Source organism: Notothenia rossii (assembly GCF_949606895.1).
Source record: "Notothenia rossii genome assembly, chromosome: 1".
Lineage (NCBI taxonomy): Eukaryota > Metazoa > Chordata > Actinopteri > Perciformes > Nototheniidae > Notothenia > Notothenia rossii.
The window spans coordinates 78,636,126-78,658,219 of NC_136912.1; the positions used below are offsets into that span (position 1 = coordinate 78,636,126).

A 22,094-nucleotide genomic window follows, 5' to 3' on the forward strand; every position below is an offset into this window, starting at 1 on the left:
CTTGGTGAGTTCCCTGACACACCGGGGACACATATTCATGTATGAAAGACGTACAAAAGTGCATTTTGCATGATAGGTCCCATTTAACCATTATACTTGAGAAGAGAGTGAGGAATCTACTGAACACTTCCTAATAGCCAAGGTTTACACATTGGATCAGTGTCAATGCTTCTGTCTGAGGGCTTTAATTGTTCTGCTCTTTCTACTGTCACAGTCTTTAAACCAGTCCCTCTTTTAGCTTTTAAAATAGAACATTCCCTGTGGATAAAAGTATATGGAGCAAGTCATTGAGAAGGAGAGAGATGAAACTGTAGACTGTAGAGTGATGAGAAGGACTTACAGAAGAATTCCTTTCTTCCTTGTCTTACACTTTTCACGTTTTTTCCTGTCTTGAGCATCAGCTTGTGACACGCCACGCCCGATAGAGTGCTGTCTTAGAAAGTATTTTAGGGAAGACCAGCCATGTTCAAACGCCACCGGAGAAACATAGGGGAAACCTTTCTGTTCAGACCACTTTGCTCTCGGTTCACCCCCAGCCATTTTTAACATATTTTTCTCTGTCAGCGTTTAAATCGGATCAGCTGAACTTAAATAAGCTGCTTAAAACATCGAAAGAATTCACTGGCACCTTGGCTTGATGAACACAACGGGCAGTAGGGTGGCTTAGCCTTTCTGGGGATTATGGGAAGAATTTGAATTTCTCAGCCTTCTTTAACATCCGCCCGACCGCAGCTGGTGTGATGACTTTTCAGGACTTAAAGAAAGAAGGAGAGAGATGTCGTATATGAATTTGCCGCCCAGGGTTTGACGGATTAATCCTTCCAGCAGAGAAGCTACACTTCGACAAACAGGGAAAGAAGAAATAATGATGTGCACTGCGTAGTGAGACAGACAGAATAATTACAGAGAAGGAAAAATATAGAATCCCAGAGAAAGACCTAGAGAATGAAGATGTTAACATGGCTAGCTAAAAAATGCAAGTTTGTTCATGGTAACTGATTTAGGCCAGATTATTAGATATATTTGATCACATTTGAAATATCTTACTAGATGAGTCTAGTTTATAGTTAATCGAATGTGAAGTTTAGTGAACATAAAAGAGCGCATTGATTTGAATGGTTACCTCTTGTTACCTTATCTTTATAGCAATTAATATATTGATATTTGTGTATATACTAATTGAGAATATATTTAAGAAATGTTGTTTTATTAATATGTTACTTGTATTATTTATGTATTTTAGTTAAATAATTCATTGTGGCTCATGTTTTTTTTATATGGTCACTCATTTCTGCAATTGTTAGTAAGTGACTTTATGCTTCCACCTATTCCTTTTTGAATGCCTTTTATCGATGCTAATAAGTGGCGCAGTGTGAGTATTTCACATATGTCTCTCTCAAATTGTGTGAACCTTAGTAATATCAACCTGGTATATATACAGAATTCTGCCTTGAAATGTACATTGATAGAGAGGTTGACATGCATAAAAAGTGTAATGTTAATATATATTAGGGTAGATATTACAGGGCTGAGAACAAGCCACACTCACTGGAGCAAAGTAACGATGATTGTAGTTGCCACAATAAGTTGATCAAATAATAATTAACTTATTTAATAAAAATAATCACTAACAATTTGATAACATTTCCGTTAAAGTATTTTTTTCAGTTCCTCAAATATTGAGATTTATCAGTTTTATATTAAATTAGACTGAATATTTCATTTTAATTTAATCGTTTATTTGAACCGGGACAATGCACATTAATGAACATTTTAAACAAAATAATGCTTTTAAATGTAAATTAGCCGGATTTTAGCTTTGAGCTTATTTCCATCCGTAGTGCGGTCACATACAACATTTATGAACATAACATTTATATACATGGCAAACAGAAATACATGATATGCAGAAAGAGCATGAGCAGCATAGAAGCCACAAGGCAGTACAATGTAGCAGCTACGATATATAAAGTGCAGGAGAAGATAAAAGTGCTACATAAAGTGCAAGAGGAGATATCCCTGTTAAAGTGCATTTAGCGGTGATTACACGTCTGTTTGTTGCTCAACCATTCTTTAAGTTGTCCTTTAAAGCTATTGAGAGTGGGACAACCCTGTATCTCAGTTGAGAGGCTATTCCACAAAGAGCTGCCTTTAATGGAGAGGACATTTTGTCCAAAAGTGGTCCGTCTATGGTGGACTTCACAGTCTCCTCTGGTTTCTGACCTAGTGCAGCGTCCAGTGTGTTTTTTGTGGATGAATTCCCCTAAAAGACTTAAAATTGTCAAAACTCAAGAAATTGTGTTTTTCAAGGATGGTACAGTGGTGGTATGAATATGGCTTTTTGTCAAACACCTTGATAGCTCTCTTATACAGCTGTTCTATTGGTTTCAGGTTTTTGGCACAAGCAAACGACCAGTTTGTAAGACAGTATTCAATGTGGGATAGAATCATGCAGTGGAGGTATGACTTTGCAGCATTGACAGTTAAGAAAGGTCTAATTTGTTTAAAATGTTGCAAGTTGAATTTAATGGTATTGGATACTTTCTTGATATGTTTCTTAAAAGTCAAGTTCGAGTCCAGTATGACTCCAAGATACTTGAACTGGGGGACTAGTTCTATTTCTGCTCCGTTTAAAAACACATTGGATCCTTCGATTTTGACTGGTCGTTTACTGAAAATAATGCATTCTGTTTTTTTTGCATTTAACTGTAAGCAAATGTTGTTCAGCCAGTGTTGAACCTTGTCCAAAGCATTTGAGAGAAAGGGTGAGATAATTTCAGTGTTTTTCCCGTGTACAAAGATGAGCGCATCATCGGCATACATTTGTACATTCAACTCAAGACATACAGTACATTAGGCAAGTCATTAATGTACAGTGAAAACAGTAATGGTCCAAGAATGGAACCTTGTGGAACCCCAACAGGGTTCACAAGGTAGGGGGATTTGGTTTGAAATACGTCAGCTTTGTAAGGAGCATTTGGTGGTCAACAGTGTAAAATGCCTTCCTGAGATCAAGGGAGACAGCACCTACATATGGGCTCGTGTCCAACATAGATTTAAGATGTTCCACAAAGACACAGTTAGCTGTCTCAGTGGAGTGGTGAGCACGAAAACCGTACTGCATTGGGTGGAGTGGAGCGAAACCTTTATCTAAATGTTTGGTGATTAGTTTTGACCCCCATTTCTCAGCTATCTTAGAGACACAGGGGAGGATGCTGATTGGTCTGTAATTGGACATTATTGCCTTATCCCCAGATTTAAAGATCGGTGTCACCGTGGCCACCTTCCAGGATGGTGGAACTTCCCTCGTGCTGATAGATTGATTTACTTGCATACTAATTGGTTTTATTAGACCGTCAATATTTGTCTTTATGAAGTTGGTGTCTAAATCATCTGCATCCCAGCCTTAGAACCTTTTAACCCTAAGATTATATGTTTTACCTCCATCTCTGTGATTTCCTCCAGATCAAAAACTGGATGTGTATCCACAGTGGGCTATGGGAGACCTCAGATGGCAGGAAGAGCTTTGTGATGTCCAGAGCACTCTTTATAAAATACTAATTTAGAGAGCTGGCCAACACTGGAGGGTCTATTATCAGGGCATCATTGATTTTTTATTCTCGAGCATTATTTTCCTGTTTGGTATGTTTACCTAATAGTTTATTTAGGATTTGCCAAACTTTTTTACTGTTACCTTTCGCACCTTCAATTATATTGATAAAAAAAGTTCGCTTTGGCCTGTCTTATTGTTTGTGTTACTTTGTTACGAGCATGAGTAAATGTATGTCTGTCAGTGGATAGTCCGGATTTCAAGCTCTGCTTCAATAGTTGGTCTCTTGATTTAATAAAATTCCTTCACTGTAGATTCAGCCACGGAAGATGACTCTCCTTCCTGTCCCTAACTGACCCTCTCCTTGAGAAGGAAGACATTGCATCATTAATTTTAGATATAAACAGATTACTGTTTTCACCAATGTCTTCAGAGGAGTGTCCCCCCAATTAATCATTTTCACTGCCTCCATAAAACGTTGTTGCAGGTTTTTGGGGATGAAGCGTGAACCGAAGGCAGGGGTTTTAGGTGTGGCCATGAACCTTTTTTTTGTGAGTTTCCTGGCAAAAAGAACAAGATTATGGTCAGAAAGACCAGTCAGGAAGTTGTAGGTTTTAACTATTCTGGCAGCTTTGTTTGTAAATAATAAATCTATCATAGTCTTGGAGGTTTTGGTTATTCTAGTCGGTTGATCCATTAGTTGTATTAAGTTGTGTTTATCCGTGGTCCGTTTTAAACTTTTTCTATTTTGTTTGTCAGTCCAGTGGATATTAAAGTCTCCTACAATAATGAGCTATTTGTTGGAGTCACAGTAATTCAGCAGGAGTTTTACCTGATCATAGAAATCCACCTTAGCGGTGGGTTGTCGATACAGGCAAATCATGGTGAGGGACATTTCCTCAGATAGTGTGATTTCCACACCAAAACAATCAAAATCAATATTAGCTGAGAGAACAATCTCCCTACAAGTGATGGTGTCCCTCACCTAAAGCAACACACCCCCTCCTTTTCCCTTCAGTCTGTCCTCCCTAAACACATTATATTTGTGAATATATTTTGGCCTGACAAAACAAGACAAATAAAGACGTCAACTGTGGGACTTTGAAATTGGTTTGGACATCTTTTATATGTTCTGACATTTTATAAACGGAACACTTAAAAAATGAATCTAGAAAAAATAATCAGCAGATTAATAGACAATTAAAAAAATGATCTGTAGCTGCAGCCCTAATGTTATCTCCCCTAACGGGAATGTGTTGCCATCACCACAGGGAGTCAGGTGTTTCTAGCTGTGGGGTCCTATGGGAGAGCTCTGCAGGCTTCAGGCATTGTGTAGGACAGCTTTGAAGTCGCTTTCACTTCACTTCCTGGGTTTAACTGTTGGAAAGATGTGCAACTATCAACGAAAAGTCTCTGTGGCTGATCTGACAACTTCCTTCCTATCTCTCTTAACCTCAGACACACACACACACACACACACACACACACACACACACACACACCCAGTGTAACTGTGTATAAACAAGCCGTTATCTTTATTTGTACCCAGTGGCAGGAAACAGATCAAATATAAGTGCAGCAACCTAAAGAGACAGTGTAAGAGAGTGAGAAAGGGAGAGAGAAGTACAAATGAAAGACATACAGAGAGAGAGGGGAGGGAGTACTCACTCAGTGGAAAGTAGGAAAAAGCAAACTCATCCTTCTTGTCGCACACTTCTAGCGTTACAGAGAGGGAGAGGGAGGAACAAACAGGTGTGTTGTACTATACCCTCGCTCCCCCGCCCCTCCTCCTCTCAGTGGGCGGGGCCTGGCTCCTGAGGGACTCTCGAAAGCAGCCATTCCTCTCCTCCACTCTCAGAGAGAAGCTGAACCTGTCAGCAGCACTCCTCTACTTCTCCGATATTTCTCTTCCTCCTCCTCCTTCTTTTGTACTCTAAACCGTACTTGCTGTTGGGAGTTAGAGGAGTCAAGATGATGCAGGAGGTGTCCATCATGGTGGCGTATGACGCTCATGTAGTCGACCGACCGGGTGAGGAGGACACCCTCACCCGTCTGGTGGCTCACTCCAGACCCCTCAGGGCTCCCAGACCGGTGGTAGGTCTGTTCTCTTGTCACTTTCTTTGTTTTGTTCCTTTGTTCTACGCTCTCTTATGGGAGACATTTTTTTTTAGCAATTCCATCTGACTCTTATCTCTTATTAATGTTGGATTAGAAAAGTGGAATTAGTGTTTGCAATATTATTTTCTCAAAAGTATTTCACTTTCACATTTTATTCTAACAATGCTAGATAGAGTTGTGTTGAGTGAGAGAAAACTACACGTCTCTCTCCCTGAGGTAGACTCAAATGTGTGTTGGTGTGTGTGTTTTGGGTTCCAAATGAAAGTGTCTGATTTTCTTAGGCTAGGACAACGATTGTTTCAACTACTGATAACAATTTGGAATCAATGGTGTGTGTGTGTGTGTGTGTGTGTGTGTGTGTGTGTGTGTGTGTGTGTGTGTGTGTGTGTGTGTGTGTGTGTGTGTGTGTGTGTGTGTGTGTGTGTGTGTGTGTGTGTGTGTGTGTGTGTGTGTGTGTGTGTGTGTGTGTGTGTGTGTGTGTGTGTGTGTGTGTGTGTGTGTGTGTGTGTGTGTGTGTGTGTGTGTGTGTGTGTGTGTGTGTGTGTGTGTGTGTCCTTCGATTGGTTTTGTACTTATTTCAATATTCAAATAGTTGGACTGCGCCTTTATGTATGAGCGGATCACGCTTCTACAGAAACGCACACTAACACAACTTCTTGTAGTTTAATACCCACTATAACATACATTGAACGATCTCAGCTCAGAGGTTTGGGACCAACTCCATTTTCTGCTACAAGGATTCAGGTCAGGGATCTAAAAGTGGACCCGGTTCTGTGTCCTGCGGCACCAGGCGTCTTTAGTCGCATTCCTGAATCCGAGTGGCCCCTCTGTCCTCGGGGTGGCCACTCATATTTATGGAGAAAGTTTTGCAAAGATTATATTAGCATGCATCATTTGCTTTGAGCCCTTGAACTGCAAGTGTGTATGTTTATATCAGCGACCATGTGTGTTGCTTCTTGAAGTGGCCTTGAGCTTAATGCTGAGCGCTGCACATGCTCAGTACTTGTAAATCAGCAGAGCACGCTAATATCACTTTATTAGGTTTGAGACATTTTCCATAATGACAAAGACACAGGGAACGTCTTGAAATAATATTAGGGCGTTTTACACTTTCCTCTAATACCGCAGATAAGTTGTAATGTTGGTGACCTGAGAATTTCAACTTATTGTACGGTGTTGTTGACCTGAATAAATATATCAGCTACATGATGAAAACAAAACATCAGTAATTATAAAGGGTAGCAGTCCCTCTGAAGTCAGGGGCGAGTGACAGAGTTCTGTAGTTGAGTCATATATATTAATATATTCATTGCATAAGAGGTTTTTTTCAAACATATTGTTACACCAAGACTGAAATACATCAGCACATTTTGGAGCCAATTTTGAGAGATGGCAGCACTCTGATGCAGTTTATATGGGAAGTTCATGGAGGTGAGGATCCGTGTGATTGTAGTTGTAGCGGGTCTGTATGTTTGAACAAAAGCCTCACCCCTCACAGGTAAGCACTGCCTGGCTGTGCTTTGCTTTCATTAGTGTTTGTGTGTCTTAGGGGTGTTGGAGGGCAGTGGGTTGCATAATCAGTAGCTAGACATCAGCCTGTGTGTCGATCATTTCTGTTGAATGTGTTGCTGAAAGAGAACAATGTAACATTTCACTGGCAGTACATTTGAAAAAAAAAAAATTAGGGTTAATATCTTTTATAAAAACCCTTTCCTGTATTGTGTAATTACATGCATGTTTTGAAGTGTGTGAGAAAGAGAGACACTTCTTTCTTGTTGAAGTTCTCTATTTTATATCAGCAGGGCGATGTAAACCCAGAATAAAGAGGTTTAACCCTCGACATGCTTAAGTGTCCTTGAGCAAAACTCTGTCTGTCTACCAGCTGGACCTGATCTCTGAACTCTGCTCTTCTCAGCCTATCAGAGTTCACTGTTGTGAGGACTTCATTTTAACATGCATTCACTTTCAGATGGGTGCAATCATTTTATATTCTATAACATTATTCTAATATTGCATAATTTAAAATTGCGATTGCTAAAGAAAGAAAGAGCTATGGTCGCATGAAATAGCCAAAAGAAACATCTTTAACAAAGCATGCAGCATGTGCACTTTACTTATAAACGTAAGTGTGCAAGCTGGAAAAGAGAGTACAAATCATAATGGCAGTTTTTTTCTCAAGCTGCAGTGGAAACCCATCACAACACACACAGCAAGCATGGAAAATATGACACAACCAGTATCTTTTGTTGGTGCGGTAGATAGTGTAGGAGAATGCTTACAGGCCATAAATGAGTTGTGAGAGTAGCAAGTGACACGTGGGTTTCAAGAACATGTGGGTGAGTGCGAGTTTTAAAATGAAAATGGCAAATGTGGAGTTGTTTAAAACCTCAGGAAACACAAGCGTCACATGTCCCTCCCTCTTTCTTTTTCTCTTGTGTGTTCAACTTATTTTTTAGGTACATATCTAGAATGATTTTAGGCTCACTGGTTTCAACACACTCAGGTGGGCTGAGCACAGAAAAGGGTCAGAGAAGCTAGAAATGTACTGTTTGAAACATGAGCACGTTAAATGAAGGTTGAACTGATGTAGTGGGCCAGAAAATAATTGTATCACATGGTTGCAGAAAAGCGATGCAGTTTATCATGATGAAAGACTTCTGAGGCCTTTTTAAATGGACAAGACAAAAACTAAAACATTTTTACAATTCAAAAAGGATCGGATTGTTTAATTTGGCTTAAACATAGTAATAACATGCCAGAAATGTTTTTGCTGTATCTCCTCAATTTCAAACTATCAACCAAGGAGTAAGAAGGAGTTTAATCTCCATCAGCCCATTGGATCACTCATTGATCTATAGCTGAAGATAAAACATGAGTAAAACTCGATTAATTCAAAGACTGTTGGCGTGAAAAACACCTCACAGCTCTGAGTGTGTACGTGGATGTGCTGGTGCCTGCAGTGAAACACACATCGTTTTGTTCCAAGAAAACGATTATTAGCCAGCCTGCAGAGACCGAGCTCCTCTTTCTTCCCACTCGGATAACAAAAGATGAGATCTGTAATCTGCGGGGAGGTGGGGTGTCAGATGGATTACTGTGTGACAGTCATTCACCTCAGAGGGTCGTGAGCGTTAACCTGCAGGTCAGTGAGGGGGAAAGGTAATGAATAAGCGGCCTGTTCCGTTTCCTTCATCTCTAATACAATGCTTCTTTTGAATTAGTTAGTTTTTTTTGGATACCATTTACATATTCTCTAGGATGTTCTGCATTTTTAACATGGATATGTTCTACTCCTGTGTGCATGGTCACAATATTCTTGAAAAAGGCTACCCGTTTCATTCCTTTACAAAAGAAAAAAAATATGCAGACGTGAGATTTGAATAGTGTTCTTGAACAGTTAATGATGCCATGTCATATTTGTAAAATTAAATAAGATGAATTTGTTGTTATTGTGTCAGATCTGTAAATATCACACTGCAGCAGACTGTTACAAAGTAGTTTGTTTGCAAAGTAAGTGTTTAACATTTAAGATGGACCCCAGTTAGCTGCTGTGTCTTAGTGTTAGTGATTATTTAGCTGTTTCAGCAGCTGTGTTTAGGACGATTGTGATGATTTACCTATAAGTGAATGAACAACAAAAGGGAAAAACATTAAGGCACATGTACTGTACATCCTATGATTTGTATAGTGCTTACACTCAATAAGGAACACATGAAAGACACAACAAATAAACAACTGCACCCATATAATAGTGGGCCAGGTTCTTAATATGACACACATACACACCACACACACCAGTCTCACAGGAGGGGGTCATGTGACTGAGACTGACCTGGAATCCCTAGCCCTAACTGTGGGCGCTATGGCAACACTGTTTCCACACAGGGGAGATAACATTACCGCCCACCTGAAACACACACACACTCAATGTCACATCATACCTAGTGCGGAAATGTCTGACGATGTACTTTAGAGAACAACTTACAGAAACATGTAGTCATAAATATAGAGCAGGTACAAAATATAAGCTGTGCGGCAAAATAGCACAATGTTCAGCAGTTATATTCAGAGTTAGTTCAGTCATGTTGTTTATATGAAAAATTAAGCTTATCCGAAAATTACCCAGCATCATAATACTTATTTGACATGTTGACCCTGTTGAATATGTGTTAACTGTATTGTTTTGAGCTGCTGACCTCTGACCCTTCTTGTCAAATGTTAACTGGTGTATTTGTCTCGGGGAGAAGACAGGAAAGTCATATTTTTTTCTGAGAGAAGTAAGCTATGAGAAGGTCTCTAGTTTGAATCCTACTGAGAAAGCTAGAGTCAGAGATGTCAGTGGCACCTACTGATCATACTCTTTTACAGATAGCTTCACTGATCAATATTAAAAACCTCAAGATAAAGATTTGATCGTGCATCTTTTGGTGTACGAAAGGTAAAACAAAAAAACGTTTCTTCTGTTTTAAGGTTCCAACCAAGAAGCTGAAGAAGTTTGAGAAGGAATATCAGACACTGAGAGAGAGCCAGCTGCAACAGGAAGACCCCATTGACCGATTCCAGGTAGGACGTGAACCACACACACACACACACACACACACACACACACACAAATGTTTATGTTACACATGACATAAAAACATTGTGCATTGATGTAAGAGCCGCATGGTTTCATTTTCGATTTGAATTGAATAACTTCTCAGGTAGTGTTCAGCCTTAAAGATGGTAAGAAAACGCTTGGCCTTTTGATATATCTTACGTTTTTTGTTGTGGAAAGAATTTGCTAAAATTAGCCACGTTCCTCTAAAATTAGACATCTCCTGTGAAGACATTACTGATTTGTCAAACTGTACCTTTGTTAATACTTGTGACGCTGTTCTGGCTGAAAAAAAAAGACAGTTCACACATCAGATCATCAAACATCATTTATTTCTGGGTGTTGTCAGATCGTTTGGCTGCTGAATGCGACTTACTTCAGAGGGTAACAACAGGAGAGGGGGAGAAAAGATTCAGACAGCATCCCTTCCTTTTATTTGCTCCATTGAATCCGCAGTTATTTTCTTTGCTCAATGCTTACAACAATGCTAACACTATTTAGTATTGGACACATTTCCAGTTACATATGTGTTATTATCCCCTCCTTAAATGATAAGTTTACTATAACGTTTTAAAGTTAAGACCCAGTTTAAGACAGAAACAACCATTTCGCCATTTAGGTAAAATGTAAATACAGGTTAAACTTTTCAGAGCTCTCAAAGTGTTTTTTTAGCAAGAAAATATCAACATAACCTTCTATTTTCCGATGAAGGAACAATATACCTTTGTAATTCTCAGCATACTAAAATGCTAATGCCTATAGACGAAATTACCTTTTTTTAAACCATGGCCAGAGATCACTGTATTTCAGAGATACCTAATATGTTGCAGTTGTTTTAAAAGATAGTTTGTTCAAGTTTTCTGCTTGGACGAAACACCTCCCCTCTTCGACCCTCACCTTCATAATCAACTGAACTAGTGTAAACATTTCAAACTTGGTCGTTGTTTCAGTGTTTCCCCCCCCCCCCCCCCCCACGCCTAAGCCTTATTCAAGATGCGCACAGGGCAGGCCTTGCGCAGCCGATGGCATTCCTTTGTCCTTAATTGAATTCACTGGAAAATGCTTGCTGGTTAAGCTGAAACCGAGGCAGACAGCGTTTTTTTGTTGGTAACATCTCAAACTATTTTGCAGCCATCGGCGTGTTCCCTTGGATGAGTTGAACGTTTTAAACCAAAACAAGAAACTTTTCTCCTAGCTAAACACATTCATGAGCAATTACTAATCAATACAACTCTGATATACTAAAATAATATCCAAAAAGTAGTAATTATGAGGGGATACAATTTAATTAATAAGAATTAAGACAAGAATAAAATAAGTATTAAACATTTGAGTGAAACAACAGCTCACATGATGGGTTGGTGGGGACAGCAGTGCTGTGTAAGCTGCTGGTTCTGAAGGAAAGGAAGGAAGACGCTCTATTGTTGATAAGAAGTTGGAGCAGAGCCATTTCCTCTGCAGTCTCTGGAAATCATTTGTTACAGAGCAAGAAGACAAAGCAGGGGAATGTTTCTGCTTGTAACTTAGCAAAGGTTAAAAGTATACTCTTCTTGGATTTGAGAAACTTAATTGTTACTGTAGTTACATTTTTCTATATTGTTTACACTCCAAGTACAGGTACGTACCTATTGGAATGCACAGTATTGTTTGAGGTGTGTATTTGTCTTTGTATGTGCATGTACCGTTTATACTGTATGCATAATATCTATATATGACTTTAGGCCAGTTGTACTTCTTCTTGAATGCTTTCAATATTTATCCGTATAAAAGAGAAAATGTTTAGAGAAAATGAGCGAGAGGAAGAGAGAGTTAAGCAGGATATGGAAACTTTTAAATGTGGGACGTTTTAAATGTTGAACGCAGCATGGTAAGCTGCCTCTGCTCCAACAAAGATTTCCCTTTGAGAGATTGTTATGCCAACCGCTTCTGCCCATCTCAAATAATCATATTTATATAATACACTTAGAGCTGTGTCAAATGTTATATTATTCTCTGATTGATATCGCCATGTTGAAATAGACCATTTAGTGAGATTTTAAAAGCTAGAGAATGCAAGATTTTAAAGACTGAACCAGTCTAAACAATGACAGCAGATGATAACTTTCCACACAAACAACGTAGCCCAAATTAAACCCATCACAGGAAATAAATCATTCATTCTGAGGAGCAGCTTACATGTGTGCTAATGTGTGTGTTTTGATCTGTACTTTAAACTTACATGATTATATTTAAAAGGTGCTCCAGCAAATCAGCTTTATACTATTTTGTGTGTGTGTGTGTGTGTGTGTGTGTGTGTGTGTGTGTGTGTGTGTGTGTGTGTGTGTGTGTGTGTGTGTGTGTGTGTGTGTGTGTGTGTGTGTGTGTGTGTGTGTGTGTGTGTGTGTGTGTGTGTGTGTGTGTGTGTGTGTGTGTGTGTGTGTGTGTGTGTCTGTGTCTGTGTCTGTGTGTTTTGTCATTGTGAGGGGGACAGGGCCGTGGGGTCAGGTGACCGCACATAACCTTGTCAACTGATTGGTCTGCATGTGAGACTGTTTATAGGCACACCAGAAGTCATGAGACTCCACTAATGGTCTACAAAGGAGACTTTAAGATTGTGTGTGACTTTCTTTTCAGAACGAAAGCTGCACATTTCATTTCTGACTTTCAGGACATATGCAACAGTATATATTACATTTATTGTCAAGTGAACAAAAAAGGTTGTTAGCATTACTTCTGTTATCAGATATATCACCACGTGTGTGCTAAAATGAGTTATATTCATAAACAAAACATCATATTCTGCAGTGAGATTCCTGAGATTCCTGACATAATCACTTAATCAAAAAGAGCTTGTGCTGTTAAGTGTATCTTACATGTGATTCTTTTACAAGTTTGTCACTCACACATTGTGTGTGTGTGTATGTGCGTGTGCGTGTGTGTAGAGGGAGAATCGTCGTCTTCAGGAGGCCAGTATGCGACTCGAACAGGAGAACGATGACCTGGCCCATGAACTGGTAACCAGTAAGATTGCCCTTCGGAATGACCTTGACCAGGTAACACACACCTCCACAGCACGTCATCAAACTCACAGTACTGTATAGTCCGCTAACTTTGTCTAAAGTTAAAGCTGTATTTATTTATCTATCTGTTTAGTCTGGTTGTTCATACATGTAGTATTTGTTCCCCAACTGACAACATACATGCTACTAAGCACATTTGAAATGTGCTGTAACTAGCTACATTTTTACATAGTCATTTCAGACTTTGAGTTTATTAAAAAGCTTTCTTCTGATAGAAAAGGCATTTCCTGATTTTAAAGCTGGAGTGTGGAGTTTTTCTCCCCCCCCCTCTGGCAGTGAGAGTTATTACCATTCAGTAGAAACCATAGCAGGGTAGCAGCAGCTAGGACCATGGCAGAAGCTACGTTTCAGGAGTGGCTAAATAGAAAAACACTTGGCCTTCAGAGGAATGACTAAAGCAATACAAAAAAGTGTACAAGCAGACAGATACCGTTAGCTCAAACGCTCAAAAGCATGCAGCCTAGGGAAGCTATCACAGACAGCACAGCTCCAGTATACTGCGAAACACAGACAGCTTTCCGTGGCAGCAATAGACTTAATCAGCATTAGCCGCTTTCACACCGCAGGACTTGCCGTACTTTAGTGCCGGCACTAAAGTACCACGGCACTGAATCAGCCAGGGGGCTAGTGCCAATCGCATTCACACCGCAGTACTTTCCCTGAGGCAAGATTACGCTGACGTCACTTCGTCTTCTTCTTCTCTGGGTTTACTGGTAGGCCGCAAAACCACTTCACGGCGAGTACAAAAAAAAACGAGAGAAGAAGAACTACACGGGGGAGGGGGTATAAAGCCCACCCGCTGTACATGATATATATATATATATATAATAGGTAGGCTCAGCAGACAGACCGTAGTGCAAAGATAAAGTGTCACATGATTATCTACTAAATAGTGAATTCAGCATCAACTTCACCAAGATGAAGTTCATATCTTCCTAAGAACACTTCGGTGTTGTAGTACGTGTGGTCATAACTGCTTTAAAGTACAAAAAAACGACTCCCTTAGGTGTGGATGTGGTTTTGTAGCGAGGGAAAAAAAGGCTGCCTAACAAAAAAAATTCAGAGTCTAACGGGGCGTGGTTTGCAATTCGCCCAGCCAATAGAAATAGAATAGAAATTGGCACTCTTTTATCACCAGGTTCGTACCACCTCTCTAGCAGGGACTGAAAATGGCCAAAAGAGTTCCCGGCACTGAGTAGTCCCGGCGGTGTGAACGCAACATTATTGGTACTAACGGAACTAAAGAACCAAAGTACCAGGGAAAGTCCTGCGGTGTGAATGCGGCTATTGTGTTAACTCGTTTGGACAGGGCTTAAATCTAACAGAGGTTCATTGATAGGTAAAAGTTTTGCAACACAGATTTAAATGCTCTTCCTCAAAAGCTTTTGTTAAGGTGCTCATAAGCAATTGACTACTTTGGCTGTACTGGACAGTTCTAAATGAGCCTGTAGAAAAGTATTAATGAGTAAAATAGTACAGATGATGAAAGTGCACATTTTCCAGTGTGTCAAGTTCTGAATGTGTTTGTGCACTCTGGTGGGTCTGTGCTACAGTTGCAGATTGGTTGTTTAATGAATGTTCTGGTGTGTGTGTTTGTGTGTGTTTGTGTGTGTTCATGCAGGTCGAGGACAAGGCCGATGTATTAAACAAGGAGTTGCTGAGCACCAAGCAACGACTGGTGGAGACAGAGGAGGAGAAACGACAACAGGAGGAGGAGACGGCCCAGGTATCAACTGCACTCTCTGTATAAGCTCAGCCTTAACAAACCACACGCCTCATTGGTTAATTAGCTCAGTGATCTCTGCAGTCAATGCTTGAATATCGTGGAGTTTAGTTTGGTAATAACACACACAGATTTGAGCAATTCTTTATGTGGCAACAGTGTGTCTCCTGTGAAGTTGGCCAAAGGGCTTCACTGTTCAGCTATAATACTGAAATGCACAAGTAATAACACACTACTTAAATCAGTTTTAGTTATGGACCAAATAAAATGTATCCCTAGGTGGCTTTACAGAATAAGTGTGCTAGTTAAAGAAGCAATCCAAAAGAGTTATCTATAAAAAATCTGAATTGAAATGGTACTCATTAGTTGTGTTGATCAAGAGCGTAAACAAACCACAAACAAAATGTATGGACTCTATTGGTTGTAACCTTTAAGGTACCTTTAAAACCAAGCACAACCTTTCCTGTGAGTGGTGGTTTATAATATCACCAAAAGTAGCCAGCCTTGCTAAAGTCATATATTATGTTTTGTAAATGAGATACTGATGTGTGAATGTTAATGATTCTTACCAAAGCCCTGACATTTGCATTAGCATAAACATTGTGTTCATCGTTCTCATTCGTGTGCACTTCAATGTATTTGTCATGTTGTTTTGTTTCTCCCAGCTGAAGGAAGTGTTCAGGAGGGAGCTGGAAAAAGCCGAGCTGGAGATCAAGAAAACCACAGCGATCATCGCTGAATACAAACAGGTTTGACTGTTTCAATAACCTAAATAAATCCACCTGCTGTACAGTATTCAAAGTAAATGATTAGTGTCACTCTGACCATTCATACCCAACTAATAGTAACTGTTAACACAAAGTAACAGGGTAATACAGATTGCAATACACACCAGATGAAACCCAAAGAACATGGATGTTTTTTCTTGAATATGTGGAAATATGTATGTGAAATTTATTTTTAAGGAAAATATCATAATGCTGAGTTTTATTGAAGAGTAAAATAAACTTAACTGAATGTCTTCTCTTGAATCATGCCTGCCTTACTCCTTTAGGCTTTTTATCCCGTGAACAACAGTTTTAAAATTAGACTTTTTGCTTACTCAAGCAAATTTACATTGGTGTTGATCAATGTGTATTTTAAAAAAGAAATTAAAGTACAGTTGAGTTTAAATGTGTTGTCTACTATATAAACAAACTTCCTCTCCTTTTTTCAGATATGCTCCCAGTTAAGCACCCGGTTGGAAAAACAGCAGGCGGCAACAAAAGAAGAGCTGGACATCGTCAGGGTGAGATAAACAGCTGATGCACGTTAGGGAGACATTCAAACCTAAACTAAAACCACCATTTGTTGCATTAGGGAACATGTTTCTTTGCAGCATTGTTCTGTTAGGACACACTCAGGTTGAAACATTATTACACTAATAAAGAACCCGATTGCACAAATGATCCCAGGTGGCTCGTTTAGCCCCCGTCAGACATGCAACGTCTCGCTTGGTAGGTGTGGCAGTTTATCCATCCTGAAGAAGAGATCAGTCTTTCTAATTTAATGTTTTTCCAGTTTATTCAGGAAAGAAATGCCGTATACAAGTGTTAATGTCACACTTTCTCCTGTGTGTCTCGGTGATGGTTGGTGAACCACAGGACCCTGACACTGCAGTCATGAGACGTTTTTTAAAGAATTACTGTCATTAACATATAAATAAATACTACTTGTATGAGATGGATCTGAGAGAAAAGAAACCTGATTTGGAGAAAACAATGTTGGGTAATGTGTAAATATGGTCTGATTAATGTAAGCTTTGGCTGAACTGTGTATCAAATATTTACCCAACACAGATTGTTGGATTAAAAGGGTTGAGCCGGGAATATAGTGTGATGAAATGGATCAGGTGGGGATTGAACTTTCCTTGGGCAATAAGTACATGACAGGAATAGTGTGTACAAATATGTTTAATGGCTCTGCCTATGAAGTCCCATCCACCAGGAAAATAAAGGAAAGACACTCCAAGTCCTCTTTTAAGTTAGTTTTAGTCTTCATCAAGGCATATTGCTCTTACACGGATACAGCACTGTCTAGATTAAGCAGGGGTCTGCATAAGTACAAAGATAAATGAACTAAAAACACCAAGATATTACTTTCAACTCAAGATAAGCAAGTGTACATGTACTTCCACACCAGATGTAATACTTTGTTTTAGCACAGCACTTATTTTTAGCATATATTTGTACATGTCCATACAGTGTGTTCACCCACCAACCTAACGCCTTTGCGTGTTTGTGTGCCCCTGCAGAGTAAAGTGATGGGCTGTGACCGCTGTAGGGACCTGTTCACGACCCTGGGGTCCCTCCAGGCTTCGTCCCCGGGGAGAGACCACACATCCACAGAGCCCATGGACGAGGAGAAGGACGGACTGAAGGAGCAGCTGAGGCATCTGGAGCTGGAGCTGGCTCAGACCAAACTGCAGCTGGTGGAGGCCAAGTGCCGCATGCAGGTGAGCAACACCATGGAGGACAGGGGTGGAAATACAAATAGCAACAGAGATGTCAAGGCTGTGGCACTACTCCCTCAGAAAATGCATATAATATGAAGATTTAAAGTTAGTATATAAAGAAAGTGTGTAAAAAAGGTAGAAACATAGACACCAAACACAAACAAGGTAATATTCATGCTAGCTAGCTTTATTTAGGTACAGCAACGCTTGAAGCTAAATGCTAACTTCCACATGCACATAGTAAATAAGTCAAAATGCAGATTTTTTGCTGATTCTTAAAACACAAGCATTTTAACTTGTCTTGTCTTAACTTGTCTTACACGTGTAGAACACAAGCACAGCTAAGGCTGATGCTAAAGCTACTAGTATTGGACAAATACAAAACTTGACCCGAGGAAGGAGCCTCAGTATTGTACTGTATGACCAAATTGAGATATATTTCTGAAGGGTACATTGACACCTCTACTACATTTTGTAACAATTCAACCACTAGTTTTTCATACATTTCACTAAAAACAAAACTTTTAAATTCATAACATAACAAAGAAGTGAGACACTACAAAAAAACACCTTCCACCCAATCCATACAAAAAGTACATGCAGCTGCTGACACTTAGTTGATATACCAAGAAGACGGGCCATTCAGTGTTTATCAGAATACACAGCTGTATTGAAAAGACTATCTGGCTTCCTTTTTGAATTGTCAATTGTCATAAAGTGCTTAAAGCTGATGGAAATATGTTTAGCAGCTGAACAGTCCGGATCACATGTTGTTAGACTTGGAGCTAAACAAATGATAAACTTCTGTCTCTTTGCAGGAGCTGGAGCACCAGCGGGGGGTCCTGATGAACGAGATCCAGGCAGCCAAGAACTCGTGGTTCAGCAAAACTCTGGGCTCCCTGAAGAGCTCCTCCTCCTCTTCCTCCAGCTCCACGTCCCAGGCCCCCTCCTCTCCGAAGGAGGGGCCTGCCTAAACAAACCCTCCCTCCATATCTCCTTTCCCTGCAGGATGCACACTAGAGCTGAGGAACAAAAGTTGAAGGAACAAGCGGCGGAGAAATGCAGTATTCTTTTTCCAGCAGGTGGCAGCGCAGAGCTCGCCAGCTTCTTGGACTGCAAACAGCTGAAAATATGAGGGAGGAAATGGGCGGATGACTGCTTCCTGTTTCACTTAATGTTTACGTTTGAGGGAACAAAACGTAAACGTCACAGGTGACAGGCGAGGGTGGATCATCATGAGGCTCAGCAGCCGTTATCTACACGTTTATTGTTGAGTTCTCATTATAGGAAAGCTGGGTAAACACAATTGCTCTTATTGGTGTATTATTTAGCTCCGCCTTGTGACCAGATCTTGCTACCTGTTAGTTCATTTATCTGTGTGAAATTAGGATTTGTGTAGCTGAAAATTACAATCAGTCTCACAATTTACATAATATTTTCAATGAGTGAAACAGCTACAGGTGCCGATATATTACACGTTTAATGCATAGATATGTAGAGACCTTCAGCGCAGCAAAGCTACAGCACTCTGAAAAAAGAATACTGCATTCAGTCTTAAACAAAAACAACACAAAAAGTTGTATTTCTTTATAGTAATATAACGTTAATAATGTTGTCATATAAATATGTATAACTAATTATTGATTTTTGTAATAATCTTGTACAGTTCAGAAAAAAAAGAAAAGTTCTTTGTTTTTGTTTTTTTTTACCGTTTGGAAATTGAATGTCAACTCCCTAGATGTTGGTAAGCACAGTCGGTCGAGTCCAAACGCTGAAGACCCACAGTGACAGCCTGCAGAGAGCTTGATGTCACGGGTTGAACTCATGGTGTGGATTATCACTAGACGCGCATGCAGCCATACATTAGTTCACAGTTGTGGTGCCTGCAGAAATGGGCTCTTTTTGAGTGAATGTCTCCAAAATGTTTTTTTTAAATAACTGGTTGTAAATTTGAAAATGTTTTTTAAATTCATTTGTTAATGTTATTGTTTTAGAGTGCACAGTTTGACTTTGGAGTGTGCAAACAAGCAGTATAGTTGGAGGTAAAAGGACTTGTGATTTATTTCTGGCATTGGTTATTTTTACAGACTTTAAAAAAGGCTTGTATTGATCTAGATAATCCATCACAGTAGGAGGAACTGATTATACCTGCCTGTGTTACGTAACGCTGTGCAGACAACACCTACAGGAAGTACTCAAAGTACCTGTTCATACCTGTTACTGTTATCCAACTTCCCTGTAGATATAGAGCCAGTGCGTTAAATTAGGTAACTCTAACGTTCAGTATGTTCTAAAGTATCTGTTACAAAGCACAGTCCATCCCTAAATAAACACCTAGCAAAGCATAAATAAGCAAAATTAAGCTGCACGTTCCCCCCCCGTCATTGCCAAGCAGTCTCAGGCCATTTTGCACAGCTGTGCCAACACCTTAATTCCCTCTGTCTGCTTATAATGACACCATTTTTAATTGATTGTTTACACAAAGATTGAATTAGGCATGTTTATACCTGAATCTTTCCTGTGCTCAGTTGCTGTGCTAACTATTCAGAATAAACTGTATTAAATGTTACCAGCCAACTAGTTATTTCTTGAAATTGAGAACTTATAAACCCTAACTCTTAAAATGTAGCGAGCTTTATTTATGTACAGGTAATTCTGTCAGTAAAATAAATTCATGTATGCTTGACATTAATGCAACAAGGGACTACTAACTTTAAGAACTAAATAAATGAAAACAAACAACATACATGTTCTACTTATTACTACATTGCTGCTTGCTAATAACAATATTAGGATTGAGGACCACAGCCACGACACAAGGATGATTCATTGTATGTGTACTCGGTTGAAAAATAACAAGAAATTGCCAAAAAGTCTGTGTAGCTTTAACATGTATGTTAGTGCTGTGTTAGCAGAACGCTGCAGTGTAGGTGCCAAATATCCCCATTGATTATCCACTGCTGTTGTCACTGAAATGAGCCTTTGGACTCGGACCAAGCCCATGTGTAGTTGTGTGTGAGTGTGTAATTGGCTGTGTATGTTCTTGTGTGTTCTGCACTGTAAGCTAAGTGGTTGAAGTTGAAATGGTTTCTTCTTCACATGGCTGCCTTTTCTGTTGATGACTGAAGCCGTTGCCTGAGGAGAGAGAAGCCATCTGACAGTTTGTAATGTCGGAGAGTGTCTGCGGTGCGATAAGAGCGTCCCCTCTGCTCCGTCCCCATGTGATCTGATTGACAGATCTGCTGAATCTCATTTTCAGCAGTATGCTTGACACATTTCCACCGAGAGCCCCCCAGTACGACCATTGTCCTCTCACTGGCGGCCTCTGTGGAAATGCATCAATATCATGGCCAGGCAGAAAAAGGAATCATTGAATCCCATGTGTTTTGCATTTCCAGGACATTCCTTCTTCACAATCGTTCATCATTCAAAGTCCTACAACCGGTTAAATGTAAACTGTGGGCAAGTTGTCTCATGTGCACTAACACAATGTTGATATTTTAAACACTATTTCAAGATGTAAGTTTGTTTAAAAGTAATCCTGAGCACAGAGCATAATTATTTTTTAACTGATGATTTAATGTCGCAGAGAGGACAGATGCCAATTTATAATCCACTCGAATTCATTTCATTTGTAACGACCTACAAGAGCAGGTGGGGAGTCGCGTTAGAGGTGTGTGTGTTACACAGAGAGGGACTGGTCCGACTCCAACACTGTTCACTGTACAGTAACTGTCTGATCCGCATTAATAAATCTCAGTTTTTCTGTTCATGCACTTTGGGCTCTTATTGAAGAACAAAATGTTTACTTTAGTTATTGATTATGGACAGCTTAAATCATGTTGACTATTAAAACTGAGATATTTTCCCCTCATTAAATAATGTTATGAAAAAAAGTTAACTTAAATGACTCAACTGAAAACGACGATTCTTTGATGATTGTGTAATTTATTAGTGCGTAATTGATGTTTAAAATGATGACACTACTCCTACAAACATAACATTTTAAATGTAGTCTTTACTTCCTTTACCAAATTTAAAACTAAGAGTTTATGTTAATTATATGCGTTTTGAAATACCCTTATTGGTCACTTGGCTTGTTCATGAAACAATTGATTCAAATAAAAATTTCGACCACAGCACATCTTAATCTGTTCCAAATCAGGGAATAACTGAGCCTCGCCTTCATGTGCCTTCATTAGGAGGTGTGTCCTGATTGGATAATTGGACAACATGCTGGACATTATGAGTTTCCACATTGAGGATTTTTAACCCATTTTCTGTAGAGAATTTGTTTTGGTTTGTTTGAGTTATTTTCAGGACTCACTCATTAGTAACCAAACCATTATCTTATTAAACTGCCACACAACCAAAACATCTCTAAATATCAGCCTCGGGTTAGTTGTCACATCTCACAGCCCCTCGCTGACATTTGCACATTGTACTTTGGGTCAATTGAATTTTAAAGAGCCAACAAATTAAATAAATGTGGATCTGAGTGTTTGTGCGCACTACTACTTTTAATTAGTTTATTCATTTTAATGTACATTTTG

At 39.5% G+C, this 22,094-nt stretch overlaps 1 protein-coding gene across 3 annotated transcripts in view; it reads left to right on the forward strand.

Moving 5' to 3' along the window:
- LOC307031183 (rab GTPase-activating protein 1-like) overlaps positions 1 to 21,317 on the forward strand; it is a 35,892-nt gene extending 14,575 nt beyond the window's left edge. For 2 of the 3 annotated variants that reach the window (XM_079668062.1, XM_079668063.1), the window contains 7 exons: positions 10,139 to 10,231; positions 13,187 to 13,297; positions 14,946 to 15,050; positions 15,713 to 15,796; positions 16,264 to 16,335; positions 17,341 to 17,541; positions 18,360 to 21,317. In XM_079668062.1, the coding sequence (XP_079524188.1) occupies positions 10,139 to 10,231; positions 13,187 to 13,297; positions 14,946 to 15,050; positions 15,713 to 15,796; positions 16,264 to 16,335; positions 17,341 to 17,541; positions 18,360 to 18,515 (822 nt within the window). In that variant the 3' untranslated portion in view covers positions 18,516 to 21,317. Of the gene's footprint in view, positions 1 to 5,283; positions 5,645 to 10,138; positions 10,232 to 13,186; positions 13,298 to 14,945; positions 15,051 to 15,712; positions 15,797 to 16,263; positions 16,336 to 17,340; positions 17,542 to 18,359 lie in introns of those variants that run through there. The other variant, XM_079668064.1, reaches the window with a different exon arrangement.
- The last annotated feature ends 777 nt before the right edge of the window (positions 21,318 to 22,094 follow it).